This window comes from Vicia villosa, linkage group LG7, assembly GCF_029867415.1.
Source record: "Vicia villosa cultivar HV-30 ecotype Madison, WI linkage group LG7, Vvil1.0, whole genome shotgun sequence".
NCBI lineage: Eukaryota > Viridiplantae > Streptophyta > Magnoliopsida > Fabales > Fabaceae > Vicia > Vicia villosa.
In genome coordinates, this window is record NC_081186.1 from 104143034 (window position 1) to 104170710 (window position 27677).

General features: G+C 30.8%; 1 protein-coding gene across 1 annotated transcript; it reads right to left on the reverse strand.

Moving 5' to 3' along the window:
* Positions 1 to 14499: 14499 nt before the first annotated feature.
* LOC131619891 (vegetative cell wall protein gp1-like) lies at positions 14500 to 21025 on the reverse strand. Its single transcript, XM_058890930.1, has 3 exons — positions 20455 to 21025; positions 20301 to 20367; positions 14500 to 15194 (listed from the first exon to the last, which is right to left on the reverse strand). The coding sequence occupies exon 3, from the start codon at positions 15187 to 15189 to the stop codon at positions 14500 to 14502; it is 690 nt and encodes a 229-aa protein (XP_058746913.1). The 5' UTR covers positions 15190 to 15194; positions 20301 to 20367; positions 20455 to 21025.
* Between the last annotated feature and the right edge of the window lie 6652 nt (positions 21026 to 27677).

Here is a 27677-nt window from a genome sequence, read left to right on the forward strand (position 1 = left end):
TAGTAGTAACAACCGCTGTAGACAGTTTCTCCTAATACCTAAAACTAATCAAATCCATATTATTTGGTGGCACTTTTTATCACAACATTCTAATATATTTTACATCTACACTTGACATGCATCTATAATTAAAGAGGTGAATAAGTGAGTTAGAAATTTCATTTGGTTAGGTGTTCTTGAGAAGAGAGAAATTGTGACAGTTTCTTAGTATAAAGTTTACTTTCATAATGTAGAAGGAAGATTTGGTCTTAGATTTATAAGAGACATACGTGAAGCTACTTTTCTCAAATTAATTGGAAACTACAAGACCTCCAATGAGCATTGGGCTAGACATGGTTATATACACTGGTTCTTCCATTTAGTTAAGTATCAAAATTTAAATTGCACTTTATTGATGAGCGTAACATATGCAACTAGGTGATGGTAAAATCTTCTATTTCTAGACTAAAAATTGGTCATAATATGTTGTAGATTGACCATATAAGACATGATTATCTTGTGGCTAGGGATAATGACTTCATAGATTTCCTGTTCAAATCTATCCTAACTTGAATGACTTACGGAGTAATGTTTTTATTCCTATGTTTGATAATATGTTCATCTTATCTGAGAGTATTAAAATTTGACTTAACTTAATTTTACAAAACCGACTTGTAAGGTGATGACCTATATAAATTCTTTCAATACTCTATTTTCAACTAATGTGAGATTTTAAAATCTTCCTAACACGCTCCTTCACGTCCAACACTCTTTTTGGGTTTGGTGTGTGGATATTAATAGTGGGTTGTGCATGATCCGATCGATAGAGTCTGATACCATATTAAAAAATATGGTTGAACCTAACTCAACCCTACAAAACTGGTTTGTAAGGTGAGGGGTGCTACTGTATATAAACTATTTTAAAGCTCTATGTCTAACCAATTTGAGACTTAGGATATTTCTAAGGGCGTGGGTTCATATTCCACTATCAACACTAATTCTCATCCTACAAGCCGGTTTTGTAGGGTCGAGTTAGGCTCAACCACATTTCTTAATATGGTATTAGAGCCTCGTTTAAGATCCGGTGAGCCGCCTACTATCAGGTTTCCGGTATCGGGCCACCCACCATTTATTTTCACGCTCCAGTTGTCCGGTCTTAGGCGTGTGTAAAGAGTCTCACATCGAACAATATATGGTCTGAACATGTTCTTATAAGTGGGGGAAATCCTCACTCTACAGGTCGGTTTTGTGGGGTTGAGTTAGACTCAACCACTTTTCTTAAGATGCTATTCGAGTCCGGTTTAACATCCGTTGGGCCACTCCGCTATCAAGCCACCCACCATTTAGTTCCACGCTCTAGACGTTCAATGTTGGGCGTGAGAGGGGGTGTTAAGATCCCACATCAGACAATATATGACATGAACACGTGCTTATAAGTGGGGGCAATCCTCACCCTACAAACCGATTTTGTAGGGATGAGTTAGGCCTAACCCAAATTCTAATATGTTAGGAAGATCCTAAAGTCCCACATAGTTTGGAGATAGAACATTGAAAAATTTTATATAAAGTGACACTCCTCACCTTACAAAGATGTTTTGTAAGATTGAGTTAAGTCAAATTCTAATATGGTATCAGAGCTTATCGACCGAACTATGGGTCGCCTACCGTTAATATTCACGCACCAAGCCCAAAAGAGTGTTGGACGTGAGGGGTGTGTTAGAAATATTCTAAGTCTCACATTGGTTAGACATAGAGCTTGCAAATATTTTATATAGGGTAGCACCCCTCACCTTTCAAACCCGATTTATAAGGCGAGGAGTGTCACTTTATATAAACTCTTTAAATTCCCTATCACCAACCAAAGTGAGACTTTAGGATCTTCCTAACACATACCATCATGCCCAACACTTTTTTTGGGGTTTGGTGCATGGATATCAAGGTGGGCGGCCCATGGTCCGATTGATAGGCTCTGATACCATATTAAGAAATATGGTTTGACCTAACTCAACCCTACAAAACCGAATCGTAAGGTGAGAGATGCTACTCTATATAAAATATTTTCAAGCTCTATGTCTAACCAATGTGGGACTTAGGATATTCCTAACACACCTCTTCACGCCCAATACTCTTTTTGGCTTGATGCGTGGATATTAGCGGTAGGTGGCCCATGGTCTGATCCATAAGCTCTGATACCATATTAAAATTTGACTTAACTCAACCTTATGAAATCGATTTATAAGGTGATGAGTGATACTCTATATAAACTATTTTCAAGCTCTATGTCTAATTAATGTGGAACTTAGGATATTTCTAACAGAGAGCTCTCCTCTTCTATCTTAGTTTCAAATATGCTTACTTGTTCCATAAGCATAATATATGATCCTCATTTTCCTTGGACTAATTTTTTTTCATCCTCACATTTCCTCCCTTTAAATCTCTTTTGTTATAGAGACTTTTCCTCAGCAAGCTCCATATTAATGAGAGTCTTACGACTCGAGGATGGCATCAGGCCTCTAGGTTTGAGTTATGTCACCAAGATAATAATTGTATTTTTTCTTGTGTGATTGATCAAGATATTTAACATTGGCTAGGTTGCTTGTTGAAACATAACCTAACTCCACAATCCAAGTTCTTAGTTATTGTGATAGAGGATGGTCAAAACAATGTAAAAATATGGTTATTGTTTTCATTATTAATATCATTGTCACTCTTTGATTTTGTAGGAATCATGTAAATTTCAATTAGAAAGTTCTCTTAACTCAATTTGCCATCAACATAATATGTATTCATGTTTACTTGGATAACAAACATACAAATCAGATGTATCTTTTCCTATTGAATAATTTCAAATACTTAAGTATTTTAAGATTAAAATTTATCCTCATAATGCTCCTAGAATCAAAAAAGTCTTTTGATATCCCTTAAAGTTTAGTGGATAAAATATAACACTCAACAACCCTTGGCATCTCAGATTCATCTGTTTATGGAGACATCTTTAGAGATACTTTTGTTTCTACTTTGAAAGGTTTTACTCTAAATGTTGACATTACCACTATTATGTATGCTGAGTTTATTATAGTGTTGTTGACCATCAAAAATGCTTACAAGAAATATTGAACTTCACCCTGATTGGAATCAAATTTTCAATGAGCTAATATGATTTTCAAGAACCATAACATTATGTCTTGAGTTTTAAGAAACATCTGACCAAATTGTTTGATTATGCCTTCATAAATAACATGCATTATGTTTCATGTATAAAGAAATCAATGTGCCAACAATTTTTATCAAATTTAATCCTTCTTAATGTTTTTATCAATGCTTTATTACAAATAGACTTAGCATTAGGGATGAAAATTGGACTAATCTCCGGTGAATACTACAAAAAGTACTCATAACGTATAGGATAAAAATTCACAAAATGGATATGGCCAATGTAACAGAAAATTACTCGTTAAAATAAGCAAGTGTGAGCAGGGTCGGTCCTTTGAATTTGGGTGCCTTAGGCGAATCAAAAGAATGGTGCCCATATAATTTTTTAATAATAAATACATAAGGATAAAAGAAATAATTAGATAAAAAACACATTTTTATTTGACATTGTGCAAAAAGAATAGAAATATAGATCTTTGAATCAATGTTTATATAACATCAAAACATAAACCACTATAAAGAGACTTATTCTTCTTCTTCTTGATCCCGTCTTTTTTCCTATAAAAAAATAAACCAAACCTTTTAAATGGGATGTGTTGATGTGCATAAGGTATATCCTTATGCACGGTGCATAAATACTTAATATTGTTTATATTACTCAAAGTATTATATTTAATACTCAAAATAATATACAGATTACTCAAAATGGTATAAATATTACTCAGAACAATGAATATATTACTCAAAATAGTTAAAATTCGATATTACTTAGAATTGTGTAAATATTACTCAGAATAGTGTACTCATTACTCACAATTAATAATTACTCATAATTAATAGATGTGTACAAATAATGCATATATTATTAATGGATTATGATATTATTACTCGTTTCTAACTAAAATGTTACTTGGAACAATTTAAATATTACTCGTACGAGACTTATGCACCGTGCATAAGGATATACCTTATGCACATCAACCTGACCCCTTTTAAATTATTTAATTATCATCCTTTTAGCATTTTTTGTTTCAAAATCGTTAATAATTTGTTCATAATCAAGGTTCTTCAAAAAATTATTTTCAATTGAAATCAACGCAAGACTATTTAATTTATCTTGTGATATAGTAGACCTCAAACAAGATTTTAATAATTTTAGTTTAGAAAAACTTATTTCAGTGGATGCAACACTGATAGAAATAGTTAATATTACTCTATAGTCTATGCGTGCATTAGAAAAACAATTAATAGTTTTTAAAGAATTCAATATCATATAACTTGATTTTGATTCAACTGTTAAAACTTCTCTAATAACTTTCAATTCTTCAAACAAAATTTCACCATCAAGATCAAGAGAATCGTCATGTTTTGAACAAGTTTCAAGATGTTTACAACATGCTTTCAAATTCCTATCAAATAATGATCTAAGCCTTTCAATATTAACAAGAATCCAAAAATATTTCCATATGTGCTATACTGCTAAAATCTTCTATCAAGTGAGCCAATTGTTTGATCTACAATATATAAGAAATAATGATTTCGAAAAGACTCTTCGGTAGACTCAAGATTCAGTTGTGTGGTTTGAGATGAATTTTCATCACAATGTTGTTTTCTACTAATTTGACGTTTTTGAATACACACACATTCAATCTCTATTTCATTCTCAATCTTTTCAACACTAGCCTTAGCATTTACAAATCCAGATTCTCTATATTTTTTTTAAATACTTGATCAAACATTTTACTAGTTCTATAGCCACATCAATATACATGTCTTTTTTTTGTAAACTTTTGCTAATTTCACTAACAACAGTTAACAATTCAAACCAAATAATCATAGCTACTAAAAATTCAAAGTTTCCAATTTCACGAGTTGCTAAAGATCCGACTTCCCTATTATTTTAGGGATCATTGTCTTGTCCAGCTAGTTGAAGTAGTGCTTCACTCTTAATTTTGAGATCAATAATATAAAATATTTTCTATATCATTGTTTTAATTTTAGTGTCTCAATTAAACTCTTTAGTTGCTAAAATTATGAATATATTAATTGATTTTATTTTAGAGAAATTAATTGATTTTATTCTACTCTATATTTTATTTATGAGAAATTACATTCTTTTATTAAGTAGTGCCACTATAATTTTGTTAACTAAAAAAAAATATTTTTAGCAAGTATTTTTGTAATAGAAAATTCTCTTTTAATATATAGGGACAATAATTTTGTTTTGGTGTCTCTAAAATTATGGGCCCTAAGCTCCCGTCCCGCGAGCCCGTGTTCAAGGCCACCCCTGAGTATGAGCGCGAATACGGATAGCTTAGTACTCATCCCGTCCCATACCCACACAAGATATACGATTATATATTTTTATTTTTAATATTATATACACATATTATTTTATCAATTTTATTAAATACATCACTCTTAAACTTGTTCGCATTTTAATATAATTATTTGTTTAATATATTAAAATTTGTTTATTTTTTATTTATTTCGACAATAACAACCTTGAATTTTTTTAATGTTATTAAAAGTTTAAAATAATATGATAAATTATAATTGATAAAATATTATTTTATTAAAAATGTAAGTAAACGAGTATAAATAGTGAATGGATTATTGGAAATGCTGCTACAAATCAAATAGTTGATATACAATAAAGAAAATAATGGTAAGATAAATAGCTCTATGATAAAATCTGTGTTCAGCTTTCGATGGTGTTACAAATCTAATGATTGATATATAATAAATAAATAATGGTATTGGAGATAAATAGTTCTATAATAAAATTTAAAGGTTGGAATTAGGCTGAACAGAAGCTAGAAGCTGCAGGGGAAGATCCAAATATGTAATATTAACATACTCATATAAATAGAAACATTAGTGCTCACACATATATGAGTTTGTATATGAAAGATTTTTTCAAATTGCAAATATATAAAAAGTATTATAGTATCATGTCAAATCCTTCTCATTTTCATCCTTAAGTCTGTGGTGATTTTGGTTTATGATTCATGCTAACATGTATCCTTAGAATACATCTGTGGTGATTTTGGTTTATGATTCATGCTAACATGTATCCTTAAAATACATGTTAAAGTTAAATATAATTAAATATAATATAGTACATGTTACTTTTTTTTTTTCCTTGATTTATATAGACCCTTTTGTATAATGACTGTGACTTTGACGTGTAAGCGATTGTTGTAGAAATAGTATTGGTTTGTTTAGTATTGCTCATTGCCAGCTATTGCTTTTTGCATGTATTGTGCTTGTGCTAGTTATATAGCATATAGAAGTGGCAAAATCACGTGTGATTTGAATTAAGCATGATTTTAATTCATTTTAGGCAAATAAAAAGTTCTCAAAATTTGGCAAAAGCATGTGTGGTTTTCGTATTTCAGAATGCTTATACTGTTTTTGCTAAACCATAAACGAAAATGGTCTCCAGCATTAAATGTAAGCACGTAACACTCCTTAGATTACAATGCAATCTAACTTAAATGGAAAGTGCTTTTAGACTTTGCAAATGTGTCATTTCAATACAACAATGAATAAGAATATTATTATTCAAACCGACTCAAAATCAAATGAAATTATAATTAAAATATGTGTAATGCTGTTTATTTAAAATAGATTTTTAATATCTTAATTATAAATCATAATTATTTTATTAATATTCATAATAAAACTATAATAAAATAATAAATTTAAAATAATATATGATATAATATATTAAAAATTAAGAGTACAAAATAAAAGTGATCAATTATATTTAAATAAAATAGATTAAAATAAATAGATAAATTAAACTAATAAATAGTTTTAAAACAATTTAAATATTACTAAAAACAAATAGTATTTTAATATATAAAGTATTTCTGTTTGATTTGAATTGTTTTGAAAAATCAATTTAAAATTCGATCTAAATAATTTTCACAAAAAAATTCAATTATTTTTTGCGATTTTTTTAGTACTTTTTATGTAGTTTTATTTAAATCCATTATACTTTATGTGCATTGTAGTCCTTATTAATCAGGTGTGCACATAAGATATTTGGTTCATACAAAAGTACATAACTCATCAATGTTAATTTTTATTATATTATATATTATAATTTATTTACTACTCCCACCCTCTTACAATATTTGTCAAATTTATAAACAAAATTTAAAATAATGGCCTTTTTTTGTTTTCTAACGTAGAAGAGTATTTAGTTTGGATATCAGGTTGACGAGGGTGGTGTCCTTGCGGATCCTAAATTGGAGTGACAATTTTTCACCATTGAAATACACAAATTCAAGGTGAAGATATGTTTCATTTTCTGTTTTTGGGTATTTTGTAGAAAAGATGAGATTGATAGACACCCTATTAATACAAGTCTTGGATCACTTTAGATCTTAGAAACTTTATCATGTCATCAGAGAACTTTTCAAAAATGCATATCTAGATAAATCTTATTATTTTACGAAAAAAAGTGTTTTCAAATATGCACGTAAGAAAATTTTGTTGTTGTGTTTTTTTAATTAGTACGGGGTTTATCCGTATATGCATATCCAGAATCACCCCTGAAGATGCATCACGACATAAGTAGTACTCTCAATGTATTTCAGGAAATCTGGATATCTGGAACACACACTCCTAAAATACATTACAGAGAAAACATATAAGTCTTCCGTGGATGAATTTAATATACCATTCCATGCATCCGCAATTTTTCCCAACACCACACCAGGTTTGACCATTTTTTCTGTCTTCACCCTTAATTTGTTTAGTGCTTACCGCAGGTTTGAGCCGACTTTTCACATTTTTTGTTATGTGATATTGACAAAGTAATGCGTAAGATGTAGGAAACACCTTTCCAACTGAATTTATTAGTGTGTCGGGTGTGTCCGTCAAACTCTATAGTGTCAACCAATGTTTCATCGCTACTAGCTTCGACTAGGAAGGGTTCGTATGGTTCTTCAGCATCACTAAGAACCATCCCTGACCAAAGTTAACGATCTTGTCCCAGCCCTCGAAGCTGACCTGGTTTGGGATGGACGTCTCTGGGCTCCATCACCTACACTCCTGGAGCAGTTAGTTTCTAAGAGGGGATGCACTAACGATGTTGGAAAACGTATTCGTCAAGTGTGGAATCTGCCTTAGAAGAGTGTCTTACACCATCTTGCATGAGATTACAAGACACTTTGTGATCGTAATGTTACATAGTTAGCAAATTAATTTTTGAAGTTGTGCAAAAGCTTTACAGAATACTTATCTCGTCGAGAGAGTCATAAGGGTGTTATGTTCTCCTTCTTCTTCTTCTTCTTCTTCTTCTTCTTCTTCTTCTTCTTCTTCTTCTTCTTCTTCTTCTTCTTCTTCAAGTATTCCTCATTTCTTCGTGTCGTCCACTGATGCGGTCTTTCTTTCATATGTTCGGTTGAGGCGCTCGTCAGCCAAAGATTTTATTTGCGTACCTATAATTGAAGGGTGATACTGAGAGGTCAGTGTCCTCGTAGACGTTATTTGTTAATGGCCGCAGATGTTCGACCATCTCTAGCGGTCGTTCGGGGTTATCCCTTCTTAACGGTTGGACGAGTAATATATTTTTTGTCCTTGAAATTCATATGACAACGTTCTCATAGGGGTTGTAAGAGTTTACCCCCTAGAATATGATTGAATTTGGCTTACTCTGACAACATTAAATTAAAATTAAAATTTCCCTAATTTTTTGATTCCCCTATCCATACACTATTTACACCTCACAAAATACAAATAAACTATATATTTATTTACAAAAGATAAAAGAAATTATCAATACTATATTTTATCTATATGTACACATACTTATATATACACGTAAGCATGACAACATAACATATACATCCATATGAATCGTCTCGAATTTGACGATGTTTTAGTCGAATTTAAGTTTGATTACAAAATATGAGAATGAGTCGGGTATTGAAAATACTAGTATCCACAGCGAATCTGCCCTGTTTATTTTATTATTTAATTTTAATATTAAATATGTAGTTAATATTTCAATATTTTGATTTGTGTTTATTATTTAAAATATTTGAAATGCATAAAATGAGATTATTTTATTTTATTATTAGTAATATACTTTGATGTTAAAAAAAGAACTTTGTTTTAAAAAAATTGATTTCATTAAATGAATGATGACGAGACACAGATACCTAAACCCAACTCGGATTCATTTTAGATAAATTTGGACTTTAAATCTTTTTCTTCGTTGGGAATCAGAGTGGTGATCATGGATTATTTGGGAGTTTGGTTGAATTTAGAAAAGAAAAAAACTACCTCTAACCTGTCCAATTGTCATGTCTATATACACATGCATATATAATATTATAAATTTATTCTCATATACAATATTTTAAAATTCAGACTGATCATCGATCCAGTTAAACTACTGAGTTATTGGTCAGACCAGAGAGTCATTAGTCAGACCGCATGACTTCTAATTCAATTTATACAAATTAAAAAATTTATAAAATAAAATTCTTGACAAAAATTTCAACTATAAAATCTACAAGGAAATTCTATAAATTTATTCATGCATATAAGTTGTATAACAATTTTAAATAAAATTCTAACTTTTAGGTTGATGCTAATAAATTAGCAAAAGTTGGAAAAACAATTGTATGATATAATAATATCATAAACTGATAAACTAATATAAACATAAATAAAAAATAATGAAATTTATACATTGAAAATTTAGTTTCATCTTCATTTAGTAACATAAACTTTTTTAAAAAAATAATAAGATTCATAAAATATAACTTTATTTTTTTGATAACATATATTTTTTAATTTTATTTATTAATTTATAATATTATATTCTATGATTAATAATAAATAAATTTAATAAGAATGCTTAAACAGAAATATTATAATTAATATATATATATATATATATATATATATATATATATATATATATATATATATATATATATATATATATAATTTTCTCTTTTTAACTAAATAAAACATAAAAAAAGATTTATGGGGCAATATGTAAAACTACAATCCTAATCATTTAAAAAAAATTACGGATTCAATTTTTAAAATGTGACTAAATTTTAATTTTTTAATTTTAATATTATTTAATTATTATTAATGACTAACTTAATTATAATATTAATAAAATTGGATTTTAAACTTAAAAAAATAAATAATAGAGATTAAAATTATAATTAAACTAAAAAATAAATATAAAAATATCAATAAGTCGGATCACTGATCAATGAATCAGCCGAATTACATCAATTTTTTCCAGATCAATTATAATTATGATCAAATGACCTAATCGAACCACTCTACCTTTGATTCACGGTCTAATTGATTCGACCGGTCAAAACAATCCGAATTTTAAAAAACTCCTTGTATATCATTTGAAAATTTCATTCTTAGTTACTACTAGTATAATTATATTTCACAATAATTTATTTACTTTATTTTTAAACAAACACATACCCAAGCTTAATAGAGAAGACTCAACCTCACACAAATAACGCACACTCACATGATAGCTGACACACTCCTTCCTTTCTCGCGTGCTCTCTGCAACTTCCAAAAAATTTCTAATTGAAAAATCACACACTACTATAATAAAGAGGAACCACCCCACATACATTTTATATATTAAAAATAAACAACCAACGTTCCCATTTTTTTCAAATAATTAAACTACTGCAAAATTTCTATTATTTTTTTTATATAAGTGTGAGTGTAATAATTGGTGTAAGGAAACGTTATCCATTAGTTACTGAGTGGGTGATTAACCTTGGGATCAGAATCGCATGAACCGGCCCAATCCATCATTCATACCCAATTCTTGTTTTATCTTATTCTATTATTTATTTATTTATGTACATAATAAAATATTATATAATTAAAGCAAAGTGCTTGCTCTATCACCAGCATTCACATGATTTTACATCAAAATGTTCTTGAATTTGCTGAAAGTCGGTACACAACTCTTAACAACCCAAAAAATAATTAGTTTACTTTGCTAAAATTAAGCTTCATTAGTCACATGAATGGTAATATAGTCATACTAGTACTATGAAAGCTTATCACTCTAGCACTTTTTGCTATATCTCAACAATTCTACAAACTAGATTCTTCCAAATTCATGATACTAGTATAGAGTACAATTGATCAAAATGATAAAATTAATCTTAAGGAAAATATACTCCATTTATACTTTTTATTGAAATGTTTTCTTTAGGCCTTTATATTTAGTTTAAATAATTTTAATTTTAATTTTAATTTTAAATTAGTTTTTTAAATTATCAAGGTTTTTCTTATTAATTGTAGTAATATTTTCGTTTATAAATGTTTTATCTTCAAACTAGCATTTTTTTTATATTTACGAATGATTAGATCTCAGAATAGAATGTTAAATTTACAAGAGAGATAATTTATTTATCTAATGTCATAAGATTTTTGATAGGAATATAATGTCTCACTCTTATATGATCATGAATCATTGGTTTTGTTGGTGTTCCTGCCTCCTCTGGCGTCTCAAATAAATAGTAACAAAGTCATAGTTTGATTTATTGAAAAAGTGAGAGTTGAATCTTGTGTTGGATTCTGTTATAGGATGATAAGTGCAAGTGTAAGGGTTTAAGTCTCACATCACCTATAAATGAGAATAATCTTGAATTTATAAGATACATGTCTCATATACTAATGCCTTAAGGTTTTGAATATGGATGTGACGTCCCCATCTCTTATGATTTTGGAGCATTTGATGTTCTCAATTTTCTTAAACTCTTCAACATTATACTATAATTCTATATGAATAATTCAGTCAGAAGTATATCTCTTCAGAGAAAATGTGAGTCAAAACAAACTCAATTTATTTATTTTTAAAGGTAAATTTCAAATTACTAGTCTACTTGACAAAAATAAGAAATGAATATACATATAATTAACATAATTTGAGATAGTTTATAATACACCACTCCCTTTAGACAAACAAATTCATTTTTGAATTCAAGTAGAAGTGATTAAAAGATGACTCATAAATTAAAAGTTATATGGTTTTAGATAGAGGTGGTAAAATAGATTTGCTTTGTTGAGTATGTTCGTTTAATCTATATATTTTTTCATGAGACAAATCAAAGTTTTAGGTCTTCACTTTTTAATATGTTCACTACAAAAAATATGCTCTGCAGCGACGTGGGAAACACGTCGCAACATGAAATATCACGTGGCAACAAAAAAGTAGCGACGTGGGCCACTACGTCGCAGGAGACAAAGTGGCAACTTGTAGCGACGTGGAGACCACGTCAGAAAGTAGCGACGTGCCTCCCACGTCGCAACAAGGAAACATGGGGAACATCCATCTGCACACACAACAGGCGTGGCAGGTGTGGGACAGTGTGTTTGCTGACCAATGTAGCGACGTGATTACCACATCGCTACATTAAATGCTTTTTTTTTTAAAAATTTATTCACCCTAGATTTGTTTTGTTTTATATATTTTTTATAATTAATTAATATATAATAAAATATATATAATAAAATATATATAATAAAATATATATAATAAAATATATATAATAAAATTTATATAATAAAATTTATATAATAAAATTTATAAAACAAAATTTATATAATAAAATCTATAAAATAAAATTTATATATTAAAATCTATAAAAACTAATTTATATAATAAATTTGTATAAAATAAATTCATATAATAAACATTATATAATAAATTCAATTAATTAAAACTAAAAATTTAAAACTAATACTGTTATGAATTAAAATGTAGAATATTTTACATAAAAATAAATTAAAAATAAATAAAATACAAAATGTTTTCAAGACGCATCATCTGGAAAATAATTATCCGGATTAAAATCATCAGCCACCCCGTCATCCTCCGGCTCTTGAGGAGGAGCATTACTGTAATTTCCACCTCCTTGCATAAACCGTCTCATCTGCTCCTCCATCTCAGCTTGCTTCTTCATAATGCCCTCCATCTGTCGCGCATGCTGCTCCTCCATATCAGCCTGCTTCTTCCGCATCATCTCGATCTGGGCCTCACTTTCGCGTCTCGCCAATTGCCTTACTAATTCAGTTTGTTCCTGTGTCAGATTTGGTTGACGCGATCCACCCTCTCCATCCTGAAGTCTTTGAAACAGATTGCGGTCACCACGTCTATAGCTGGCCGCCAAATTTCCAGCACCAAAAAAGCAACCATTAGGTCCTTTTTCTTTAATAACCTCACACCAGATATAGTGATCAACATCCGCATTTAGCGGCTCCCCCTCTGCTGGCATGAATTGAGGATTATTTTCCAGAAAAATGGCAAGTCGCCTATCATAATCTTCCTGCACAGATATTCAATAAAAAATGTAAGTTAAATATTTAAATGCATATTTAATTAGTCAATTAAAATATATTAAAAAGTTGCCACGTGATTTTCACGCCACAACTTATGATTTGCCACATGATTTTAATGTGGCAATTTATCAATTGCCACATGAAATTCACGTCACAAATTTTGTATTAATTTAAAAAAAATAAACAACGTAAATTTCACTTACAAGATACAACTTCGTGCGCTCGTCGACAAAACCTCCCGATCTCCTTGTCCGGGTCCTCGAAATCAGCTCAGGCATCAATGGTTTTCTCCCCAACTCCTTAGCCTAAATAATATAATTAAAAAGAATTAGTAAAATATATTATGAATAAAGATGTAACTTAAAAAATTTAAAATTTTTACCAATCGTCGGGCATGCTCGGCGGTGCTAATACTTCCAACTGTGTTGACACAACCGCCCTTTTCAGATGCCCTCATCTTCTTAAAAGTTTCTGATTTAGCCCGGAATTCTGGACTCCTCCAATATGTAACAAGATCATGAAAAACCTCCTCGCCTATCCAGTTAGGACGGATGCCATGAAGCTCATGATTCTCCCTTACTCTCCGCAGCATATCAGACATTCTTTTAGAGCATCTGGTGTTGAAAACTTTCTGAACACTTTTTTCACTCAAAGGATCCCACACACATTTCTCCTGCAATAATGTATGACATTAAAATAAAATGTTAAGTAATTATAATGAGAATTTTATTTAAATAACTATAACTAAAACAATAAATTAAATGCATAACATATATAAATAACAATACCTTAAACATTCTAAACCATTCATCTTTATTTTTGACGTCCCCATAGCTCTTAAAAGCTGATTTATACATCTGCTGAATTATATAGCTAACAACCCTAGCAGCTGTCCGACTCGGCGTAAAACTGAAACAAAAAATGAAAATGTTAGATATAAATTTATACAAAAAAATGAAAAAGTATACATACTATAAAAGTTTTTAAATAGGAAACTTACTTGCTTCCTTCGGGAACAATCCAAAATCTGCCGTCAACGACATGAATCTCATCGGGATCATCCCTCCCACGAAGATCAGCTCCGTCTATCTCATCAACTGCCTCATCAACCTCACGGGCTGGTACATGTGTGGGATGTGGGGTGCGTGAGCCTCCAACCTGTGTGGGGCGTGGACTAGGAGATCGTCCAGCCTGTGTCGGACGTGGACGGGGAGATCGTCCAGCCTGTGTGGGGCGTGGACTAGGAGATCGTCCAGCCTGTGTCGGAGGTGTACTGCTGGATCCTCCCGTATGCTGAAAGGAGGAAGTCATCTGCATGGGATATGAGAAACCAGATCCTCCAGTATGCTGGAAGGATGAAGGCATGCCAGTATGGGCGAATGGAAAGCTGGGCGGGGGCACACCAGTATGTGTGAATGGAAAGCTAGGTCCTCCCACCTGCTGGAAGGACGAGGGCACACCAGGATGCTGGAAGGATGGCGGTACCGCTGAGTACTGGAAGGATGGCGGTACCCCAGACGGGAATGTGTGGGAGGAGAGTAATGGGGTAAAAGCCTGAGTACTGGCTAAAGACATAGGATCAACATGACTCTGAGGGCGGGGACACGCGGGTGTGTGAGGCGCGTCACATACTACTATCCTCGGACGTTGGGACTTCCTACCACTATCTTTACTCTTAGGTGGCATGTTACCTATTATATTATTCATCAACACATAAATATTCATCAACACATAAATATTCATTAACACATAAATAGATATTCATTAACACATAAATATATATTTAATAGATATCCACTAACACATAAATAAATATTCATTAACACATAAATAAATATTCATTAACATATAAATATACATTTAATGTTTAGTTATTCTTCATCTTCGCTATCCACATCATTCTCTTCATCATTCTCTTCATCATTCTCTTCATCATTATCTTCGTCGTTCTCTTCGTCATTCTCTTCATTGTTGTCATCGGATTCAAACTCTTCATCATTCTCTTCATCCACATTATTTTCAACCAACAATATAGATGCATCAACTTGATGTCCCTCAACAATTGTATCAGACAAACTTGTAATGTCTTCAGCTGCAACCACTTCATTAATTTGATCAACATCATCAACTTGATAAGCAACATCTTCTACTTGATCGCCATTTTCAATATGACCTTGCGGTTTTGTTTTTATTACAACACACCATCCTCTTTTACGTGTCACAAATGAAGGATAAGGTACATAATAAACTTGCCTAACAATATTTGACATTATGAAAGGATCATACTCTTTGTATTTCCGGTTCATTTGAATCTCAACAGTACCGTATGACCTGTCTATTTTTGTGCCTCTACTTGGATCATACCATTCACAATAAAACAAGACAACTTTATTTTCTGAATCCATGTAATGGTATACCAACTCGTAGATATGTTTAATAACTCCATAAAAGTCATCTTCACCCCCATCTGTAACTCCTTTTACAAATACACCACTGTTTATGGTTTTTTTCCCTTCGGTCCATGCCTCAGTGTGAAACTTATATCCGTTCACGAAGTATGTGTGCCATTCATTTGCGCTTTGGATAGGGCCTTCTGCCAAGTTTCTCAAATGGAGTATTTCTGGAGTTGGTGGAAACACGGTAGACAATCTTTGCTTGAACCATAAGGGAAATTGAGCATGAATGTCGCCGGATGTTGACTGTACACCGGTACTATGAAAGTATGCATTGTTAAATTCCCTACAAAATATACACCATAAGTTAAATAAGTTTGGTATACAGACATTGTCAACAAAGGTAAAAAAACTATTGGGTAAACTTACTCAAGGTATTGTTTAACTTCGACGCAGTTGATCAAGACATGGACATGTGCGGACTGCATCTCTTTCTGGGTCAACCAATGCACACTCTTCTTTCCAGAAGGTCGACCTGGAAGACCGAATACTGATAAGGTGAATTGACTCCTCTGGTTGACATTTACCGGATTCCGTATGGTTCTAGGAGTTAACATCAAGTGATTGAAATAATGACTGCAAAAATGTGATGTTTCTCGATGCAGGTAATGTGCACAGATAGAACCTTCAACTCTTGCTTTATTCTTCACTGATCGCTTTGAATCACCCATGAACCTTTCAAACGGATACATCCACCTATATTGAACTGGTCCACCAAGAAAGGCTTCATATGCAAGATGCACAGGTAAATGCTCCATTGAGTCGAAGAAACCAGGCGGAAATACTTGTTCCAACTTACAAAGAATGATTGCAATGTTTTGGTCCAACTTCATGATGTCTTCCACTTTTAAAGATGACGCACAAATATCTCTAAAAAACTGACTAATTTCAGTCAGTGGATCAAGAACATGTTTGGGTAGCGAGCCAAATGCAATTGGTAACAATTGTTCCATGAAAATGTGACAATCGTGACTTTTCATTCCATGCAACTTCCCAGTGTTAGGGTCAGCACACCTTGATAAATTTGATGAATACCCATCGGGCATTCTCAATTCTTTTAGCCATCGACAAACAGCTTTGGCTTCTTGGGAAGTCAGAGTGAAACAAGCCTTGGGTTTTAACAACTTTCCATTCGGTAGAGGCCTCAACTCCAACTCTCTTCTGTTACACCATTTTTCCATGTCTTCTCTGGCCTTTTCATTATCTTTCGTTTTGCCTTTCACATCCATCACTGTGTTAAATACATTATCAAAAAAATTCTTCTCAATATGCATAACATCTAGATTATGGCGCAACAAGTTATCTTTCCAATACGGGAGGTCCCAAAATATACTTCTTTTTGTCCAATTATGCGTGACTCCGTATCCTTCAATTCGGCATTCTTTGCCAGTATCTGTAAATTTTGGTAGCTCACTAACTTGTTCCCATATAGCCCATGGTGACAATCGAGGCGGAGGCGCATCTTTCACTCGTACATCTTTTTTAAAGTTTGTCATGTTTCTTCTATAAGAGTGATTTCGTGGTAGGAATCTTCGGTGGCAGTCAAACCACGAGCTTTTCCCACCTTTATCCAACGTAAACCCTTTGTTGTTTCCCATGCAATGCGGACAACCCATTTTGCCATGCGTACCCCAACCAGACAACATGCCATATGCTGGAAAGTCGTTGATGGTCCACATCAATGAAGCTCGCATTATAAAGTTTTCTTTACGTGATATATCATAAGTCCATTCTCCAATCCACAATCTCTTCAAATCATCAATTAAAGGTTGTAAATACACATCAATTCCTGCTTTTGGGCTCGAAGGTCCTGGAATGACGCACGTCAAAAACATGTATGGTTTTGTCATGCACATCTCAGGAGGGAGGTTGTAAGGGGTTACAATAACTGGCCAACAAGAATATGCGGTTCCCGACCCTTGGACATATGGAGTAAATCCATCAGAGCATAAACCAAGCCTGACATTTCTAGGTTCTGCGGCAAAATCAGGATGCATTCGATCAAAATGCTTCCATGCCTCGCCATCAGATGGATGTCGCATAGTGCCTGGACTTGTGTTATTTGTGTGATGCCATGTCATTTGACTTGCACTGTGCATTGAAGCAAACATTCTTTTTAACCTTGGTATTATCGGAAGATAAAACATGCACTTTACTGCTACACGGTCTTGATTAGTGTTAACGGCTCTACTGGGAACTTTATATCTTGGACTCTTACAAAACTTACATTCCTCCAACAACCCATCTTGAGTACCAAACTCATTGTCGTAGAACAACATACAGCCATTAATGCAACAATCAATCTTTCTTACTCTTAAGCCCAACTTCGACACCAACTTCTTTGCTTCATAAAATGTTGTAGGCAAGTTGTCTTTCATTGCAGTTGAGTCCAACATCAACTTTACGAAGAATTCCAAACACTGATCAGGAACATTCCAATTTGCCTTGGCGGCCAACAATCTCACACAAATTGATAACTTTGACTCAGACGATCCATCAAACAACGGCGTATTCATCTCATTCAACAACTGATAAAATTTCTGCGCTTCCTCATTCGGCAACTCTTCCCCGCCAAAATCTTCAGGCTCATCATAAGTCACGTTCACACCAAAAGCATCCTCAACCATGTCACCAATCAGATTAAAGTTTTCCTCATATTCCACAGGCGGCCGACTACTTGAGGCATGAGAGTTACTAGTCTCTGGTACGTTACTAGGCAGTTCTTCACCGTTAAACGTCCAAACCCAATAATTTGCAATGAAACCCCTTCTATGCAAATGAGCTGTTATTTCCTGTGGGTCACTAATTATTGGTCTACATTCACATTTAAGACAGGGACACCTAACTCCTCCTTCGCTTCGACATAATTCCTGAGCAAACGCCCAACTGATAAACCCTTCAACTCCTACTATAAAATTGGGTTTAAGTCCCATTCTTCCTGGAAATGTTCTATCGTACATCCAACTACGATAATACCGATAATATTCCATACTGCACGTTTACACAATCATTGTCATTTTGAGTTAAAATACTAATCAACTTAATATTATTCTTAGACGTATACTATATAATGTTATATTTAAAATACTACTATTAAATATTTTTAACTACGCATGTTTAAAATACTACTATTAGAAATACGTGTTATATTTTTTAATTTTAAAAATACTATAATTATTATACTTTTAATATAATATTTACTTTATACTATTATTTTTTTTACACTATTACCCTAAATATTTTCATCTCTTTTAATGATCACATATATGAATATACAATAAATTATTATTAAAGTAAATACTTTTCTTTTTCTATTGCATATATTCTACTTTTAATATATATTTTAATTTTAAAAAAATGTATTTCTAATATAATAACAATAACATAACATATATTCTTTTTCTATTAATTACTCCATTAATTACTTTTTAATTATTAAAGAAAATAACTTTTTTCATTTAAAAATTTAATTACTTCACATCTTAAAATTTTGAAACCTATTTTTCTTTTCCTTTTTAAAATGAATACTACTCATATATTTTTAACTAGTACTAAAAATCAGTACTTCATTTTCCATTTTATTAAAACTTCTCATTATGTTACACATATTGCTTTTTCTATTCTCATGAAAATAACATATACAGTAGATGTTTTTAATATTAATATAAAAATAATATAAATATGTTTCACAATAAATATAAAAAGTATCTTTTATATGATAACAAATGTTAAAAATAATATCATAAAATACATATATTTTATTTAGAAAATAAAAAAAATATTTTAAAAATAAACCTAAACATTTTTCTATTAATTTTTAAAATTCTAAAATACATATATTTTATATTCTAAAATATCACAATAAAAAACCTAAACTAAACTAAACCTAATTACCAGCTAAATAAATTCTAATATATTTTATTTGAATATTATTTCGTACTATTATTTAAAAAATGTTAGTTCCATTATTTTATTTTAATATAACTCATAAAATACATATATCATAATAAAATTATTCACCCCACTAAAACATATTTTAAAAAAACTCATAACTCATAAAACCATATTTTCTGTTTTTAAAAAAACACATAACTCACTAAACCACTAATTTAATATTTTCTGTTTTTAATATAACTCATAAAATCATATTTTAAAAAAAACCAGTGGTATACTTCTAAAATTATTCACCCCACTAAAACATATTTTAAAAAAAACCTAAACATATTTTATATTCTAAAATATCACAATAAAATTCTTCAACAAACACAGTATAGAAATTCTTCAACCTAAAAATATATTATCTAAATCACAATAAAAAAAAATTAAAAAAAATTACTAAAATACCTCTTCTTCAAATCTCCTTCAATCTTCTAGTACCAATCTACAATCTTCAATTCTTCAATCTACAATTCTTCAACAAAAAAACCCTAAATTAATTTCAAAAATTTAAATATTTTTCAAAAATAAAATTATACAAATGATATATTAAATTATTTACCTGTTGAGAGAGTATTGAGACAACAACAATGGAGTGAGTGTGGGGGAAGAGAACAAAGCAGGGGTGGGGGAAGAGAAAAGAGAGAAGCAAAAATGGGTGAAGAGAGGAAGAGAGGAAGAATGAATCTGCTATCAACGAAACGCAACACTGAGTTAATTTTCTCATTAAATATATAAGTCAATTCGCGAGGTGGTCCCAACGTCGCTACTAGCCACGTGTGACACACGTCGCTACGCTCAAACGGTAACAATATTAAATTCAACGGTCTCAATAATAAGTACAGACTCTGACTCATGCAGATTTATTTTTCCAAGTAAAAGGTTGCGACGTGGTTCGCATCTCGCAACATTTTTTACTTTGGCGTTTGAATTCAAATCTCCCTCCAGATGCAACTTTGGGGTTTGAATTTTTTTACTTTTTGGTAGCGACGTGGTTCGCATCTCGCAACTTTTTTTAAAAAAAAGCAAACCTCTGCCAAGTCTGATTATAACGTTGGATTGATTTTTTTATAATAAAAGTTTGTTGCGACGTGGGAAACACGTCGCTACTACCCACGTGTTAACCACGTCGCTATATATGTCGCTGGGGAGGAGTTTTTTTGTAGTGGTTCGCTCCATTTTTTTTCAAACTTTTACTACTACAAACATTAACATTAAATATTGTAACTCAAACTTATTTTCTATTATACTTAATTTTTTATCGGATAAACACAAAATTTAATTTCACACACTCAACTATGTCAACCATAGTTTTTTTTTTTTGTGGTTCTCTTTGAAGCATTGTTTTCATTGTTGCCCATGACTCCAACCATTTGTATTAAAGTGAGAATTGAATTCAATTTTGAATCAATATAGGAGATGAAAACTCAAATTTGTGAGAAGATTGATTAATTCACATAAAATGTTAAATAAATAAAAGAAACAACAATTCATATATCTAATGCAAAAGTATAAGTAGAAGTTTTGAATTTAAATTCCAACTTTCCCACTTCTCCAAACATAAATCTTGCCAATTTAACTACTATACTATTCAAATAAAAAAAAGAGAATATACTATAAGAATACCATTACCATAAGACTTGATATAAAATTGTAAACAATGGTTAATTAGAGTTAAAAACAAAAAATTAGCAATGATGGAAACACCACTACTTTATCACTGTAGCAGGTTGAGATTAATTAAAGTAAAATTCTTACTACTAACAATCCACGTGGATGAGATCATAGCCATTTAAGCAATAAGTTGAGCTGTAAGCGTCGTGCTAAAACGTGAAAAAAGGAATAAAATAAGAGCCCATCATAATGCAAGAGGGGGTAGAAAAAAAAGTACAATTAATTCAACTAAATTAATCTAATAATTCAGAATCAATGAAATAAATTAAACCCTTTGCACATTTCCCAAAGTAAATAATTATTATTAGCAGCAGAGGAATCAAGCTGTAAACTTGGACACTATTGGAAGACAAAACCTGCAAGAGATCGATTTGTTTTTGTGAAGGGTTGAATTTTTTGAAACATTATTATCTTAAATTCTTAATCATGGTTAATTAAGGATTAATTATGTAATAATTTACTGAAATGTTAAGGAAAGTTGTATAGTAAAGTAGTGTGTGTCTGTGGCCATAGCTGTTTTCTTTCTAAGTGACAGCCCACCATTGTGCTGCTGCTGCTTAATGACTTTGATTCCTGTTCAATTCACATGATCATTATTCATTGCATCAACTAATTTTTTCCTTCTTTTTTTCTTTTTTCATCTTTTACTTTACATACAAAAAAACTTTGTCATATTGTTAATGTTTTTTTAATGTATAAATTCTTCAAAGGTAAAGAGTCTTACACAACAAAATTAATAAATGTGCTGTGTTATTTCATTTACTTTAATTTCTATTTCAATTAAAATTATGAAAATATTTTATTTTAATTATGACTTGGAAATCTTGTTTAAAATATTAAGAGAACAATATGAAAATTAGATGAAAAAAATGAAAAATGTGATTAAATTTATTTTTGGTATTACTCATTTGAGATTTGATACGGTTGGTTAAAAATATATCGAAAAAATCTCACATCGTTTAGTTTTGTAAGAGAAGAGAGAATTCAATATTATATAAATGATTCAAGTTCTTCTTTACAAGATGTATTAGTCAAAAATACTTTAAGCTTATATTTGTCTTTTTATATTCTTATACTCTCGTGTTAGAATGTTGAGAGGATAATCAAATATTTATTTTAGGGAGTGCGGATGTATTGAGGTCTTAGATGATGGATGATAGTCTATGTGTTGTAATAATTTTTACATAGTGTTATTCTCTGATTGACATTTGACATTGGTCGTAATTTTTTCTCTAATTTTAGAGCTTCCACATCAATCTCTTGTGTTGTGTTCCTCTTTTTTCTCAACAATGATATCAAGAGCTTTGGTTTTTGGTGGATTATAAATTTTTTTAGTATGCTTTGTGGTTGCAGTTTTGTTTGATATTCCACATCAGAAAATAAATTGTACACAAATTAGTTGAATTTTTTTTTTTGTTACATGAAAGGTTTTGGCCGCAATGTCAAGTTTTTTAAGTGCAGTGAAGATTGACTTAGAGAAATTTGATAGGAGAATCAATTTTGCATTGTGAAAAATTCAAGTAAAAATGATTTGATACAATTAGGATTACACAAGGCGTTAAAAGGAAACATTTGCAACATGGACAATGAGAAGTGGAGGAACTAGATTTGAGAGCTTCGAGTATAATTCACATGTCTTTGGGTAAGAATATTCTTGGTACTTCCCAACCAAAGAGATTTCGAAGAAATTTGAAGGGCTTTATCAAGGAATGAGTATATCAAAGGAGCAATTTCATAGCTTGTGTATGAATGAACATACAAAAGTATCTGATCATATAAGTGTTCTAAATGGTATTGTTTATGAATTAGAAACTATTGGAGTCAATATTGATGATAAAGATAAAGCTTTGAGACTCTGGTCTCTTTCATCTTCCTATGAGCATATTAAACTCGTTTTGATATACGGGGAGGAAATTTTGTGTTTTGAAGAAGTTGCTAGTAAAATTAGTTATGATGAAAGAAGAGTGAAGGATGGGGCTAATACTTCATCAAACACGGTGTTGGTTGCTACAGGAAGGTCTTATGTGAAGAAAAATAATGAAACAGGTGTGATATGTTGGAAATGTGGAAAGATTGGACATATAAAATATAAATGTCCTAATGGGGCAGAGTCATAAAAGGGATCTAAGTCAAATGCTAGCAATTTCTCCCTCGTTGTGAGAGATGACGATCTTCTCTGAAAATTTTGAAGTCTATCCTCATAACATTTCCGATGTTATGGAAAATGACGAGTTATTTCTAGCGGATTAATACATGGATGTTGATGCAAAGTGTGTTGTGAGATTATGTCGATGATTGAAGGGCTTCCTACCAACATGAAAGTTGCACCATAAGTTTTCAACCTATTTTCGACATGTGAAAATACTTAAAGTGGTTTACCTTCCAGAGAAGTATACTCTTCGTGAGGTGGAGTAAGACAATTTTTAAACTATGATTGTCGGTGATGACAATAAAAAAATTCTTGGAGTGATGTAGCTTCGAGTGACTATACTTTTTATGGTGGGGTATGATTGTCGGTGAAGACAGTGAAGGCTAATGTATTATTTTCAATCAAGGTGAAGATTGTAAGGATTGGTGAAAATATACATGTTGAAGAAGTCTCACATCACTTAGTTTTATAAAGGAAAAGATAGTCCAAAACTATATAAAAGATTTAAGTTCTTCGTTACAAGATGTACTAGTCAAAAACACTTTAAGCTTGTATTTGACTTTTGATATTTTCTATTATGCTCTTGTACTAAAGTGTTGTGAGGGATAGTTGAGGATAGTCTATGTATTGTAATAATTTTCACATAATTTTATTTTTTGATTGTCATTTGACAATGATCATGATTTTTTTTTTCTATTTTAAACTTTCTATGTTAACCACTTGTGTTAATATTGTGTTTATTTTCTATGCTTTAATTTTTTCATCAACTTAAGGAAACGTGAGAAAAAAAATGCAATATATAGTATATTGAGATTAAATAAGATCAATTAAGATTTTGTTGTTTTAATAAATCATTCATACATTCATTCATATTAATTAAATAAATATATAATTAATTGTTTAATTAAAAATTTAATTAGCCTTGTTAACTATTAATTATTTAAGACCATTAATAAATACTTAAATAATGTAATTAAATTATTACATTGACAGTGTACTTTTTGAATCACAACCGTTGATAAGTATAAAATGTTTGACTTCTTTTAAAATAATTTTCTTTACATTGAACTGTGCATATTAATTAAACTCATTAAATTATAATATATGTTTATATAATATATTAATTGAATAAAGTTTTGATAAAATATTACAATAATAGAACTTTTTTTAGATTATATGGATGACAATGGGTACCAGTGGGCACAGGTACTAGTCCCCCGCTATCCATCCCATTTATTAAATATGATATTTGTATCCGCCCATACTTGTGTGGATATCCGCCAAACAATTATTTGTGGGTTTTGAGATACCCAGAAGTATTAAATGCATATCCATGAATATTATTATTTAAATATATTTTTTAAAAAATATAGTTAATTATTTTTTTATTCCTATTAAAGACAAAAATTATTTTCAAATTTAAACTATAATAATAATAACAAAAATTAATTACATTCATTTTATTTCTTCTTTCATTAAATAAATAAGTTCAAAATAATAATAATAATAATAATTAGATATTCAACTAAATAATTTTAATAATATATAATAAATAATAATAATAATAATAATATTTTTATATTAAAAAAAGTTAATATTTAAGTAGTTTTGATAATTATTAATGGATACGGATTCCTGCGGATACAAATACTATCAAATTCGTATTCGTGCCTGCAAAAAAATAAATAACTAAATGTCCGTATATTTTATCAAAGAATACCCATTAAACCATCAAACTCGTACCCGTGACGAATTCTACCCACGGATAGTCATGGGTATGAGTTTTTTTGCCATCCCTATATACAGTGTAACAATTTTTAAATGTTAAATTTCTTATTAGTAATAATTATTTTGTTTTTATTTATTTTTAAATTTAAAATACATTATGATTTGAGTGAATAGAGAAGTCCAATTGGTAAATATTAGTTGGATAAATGAGTGGAAATTGTTGATCTAAAGTCAAATTTTGATATCAACATTTATTGATATTTATTTATTAATATAAACAAGTTGTTGATAATCAACAATTTTTAAAAAATTATTTAAAAATATAAATAAAAAATTATTATAAAACTCTTACATTTAAGATAACATTCTTATAATCAAATTGATTATAATTTTTATTAATTCAAATAGTAATAACAAACTTTACATTTTTTTAAAAAAATAAATTTTAAATGTCTCTCTCAAAGTTACAAATTAAAGTTTACTTTATGAAAAATTAAATTAATTTCATGTTGGATATTCCTTTTGTCATCTATATCTTGTAATACTGGGAGTCTTTTTGACGACACTATAGTGCTTCAAACACGTTGAATATAAATTTTTTCATTGTTGAACCTCAATATTAACTCCCTCATTGATACATCAATGATAGCTTTTCTTGTTTTCAAAAATAGCCTTCTAAGGATTAATGGTACTTTAGAATTCCCAGGTATATTTAGAATCACAAAGTGTGCTGAAAATACTAAGTCACCAACTCTTATAAAATCATCTTCAAGAAACCCATAAGGATATGCGATCGATCTATCCACTAATGTTAGAGTCATATGATTTTGTTTCGGCTCACCAAATTTTAACTTCCTCATCATGGACATCGACATTAATTTTTGCTAGTTCCTAAATTACACACAGTGTTGCTAATAATTAGTGAACCAATAGAACAAGGAATAATGAATCTACCTGGATCACTTGGTTTAGGTGGAAGCTTCCTCTAGATGATTGCACTATAGTCTTATACTAAAGCAATGTTTTCATCATCTTTCAACTTATGTTTTCCCGACAAGATTTCCTTTATGAATTTAGCGTAAATAGAATTTTGTTCAAGAGCTTGACGAAACTGAATATTAACTTGAATTTTCTTCAGAATCTCCATGAACTTTTTGAATTGGTTACCTTTCGTCTCTTTCTGAGGTTTCTTTTTTAGAATTAGATAAGGTGGCTTAATATTATCATGTAGCTCTGGATTTGGTTCATTTAGGATTTTTTCTTTTGTTCTTCGGGAGGGTGAGTTCTTATTAATGTACTGGTCTAACGCATATCCTCTAACTTTCTCACCACCAATATCCTCACTTTTCTCCCTCGAAATCTCTTGTAACCTCCTCTTCAAATATTAGCTCTTTTCCATTCTTCTTCCCCACCTCAATAGATTTTTATTTCCACACTCACCTTTTGTGTTGAAAGCACCATTCTATTCCTCAATTCTATGTCCTTGCACGTTTCATTTTTCAGGTTGTCTAAGGTGTTACTGATAAATCCTCCGCTTGAACTAGCTTGTGCTTCAATTTGTTGAGACAATTAACCATTTTCCATTCAATGGTAACAAAATTGGTAAATAGTGAATGTGGACAAGAACACTCTTCTTCAAGAAGGAGGCAAGTATGCGAGATTGTGTATGGATGTTAATTTATCAAAAGTGATATTTGTTAATGTCACGATTAGAGATAAAGTCTATTAGGTGGAATACAAAGGGTTACATTTGTTATGTCTCAATTGTGGAAAGCTTACTCACTATAGGGGAGGTTGTGGAGAGAAAGCAACTCTGGTAGCTAAGGAGGGAGATGGTGCCCGTGAGGGAGAAAATAAAATGGAGTCCAATGGTATTCAAGGTGGTAGTGAGGTACAAGTGGTTTATTGGTCGGTAACACCCGTATTTATTATTTCGTATTTTATTTTATTATTTGTGAATTATGTGGATTAAGTGTGTTTATATGTGCTTATGTGGCTTTATGTTATTTATTGAGTTTTACTAGTAAATAATATAAGTTAGTGAGGTTATTAGTTATTGGGCCTATGATAGGATTAGCATTAGATAGTAAGGGTTTAACAAAACAAGGGTTTTAGAGGAAAATAGAATTAGAATCAGTTGGGGATTTTTGGTGAAAGAAGAGAAGAGAAAGAGAGATTGAAGATTAAGTTTATTGACGTTGGTGCAAGGTGGTCAGGTGTATGTTCTAATGGTA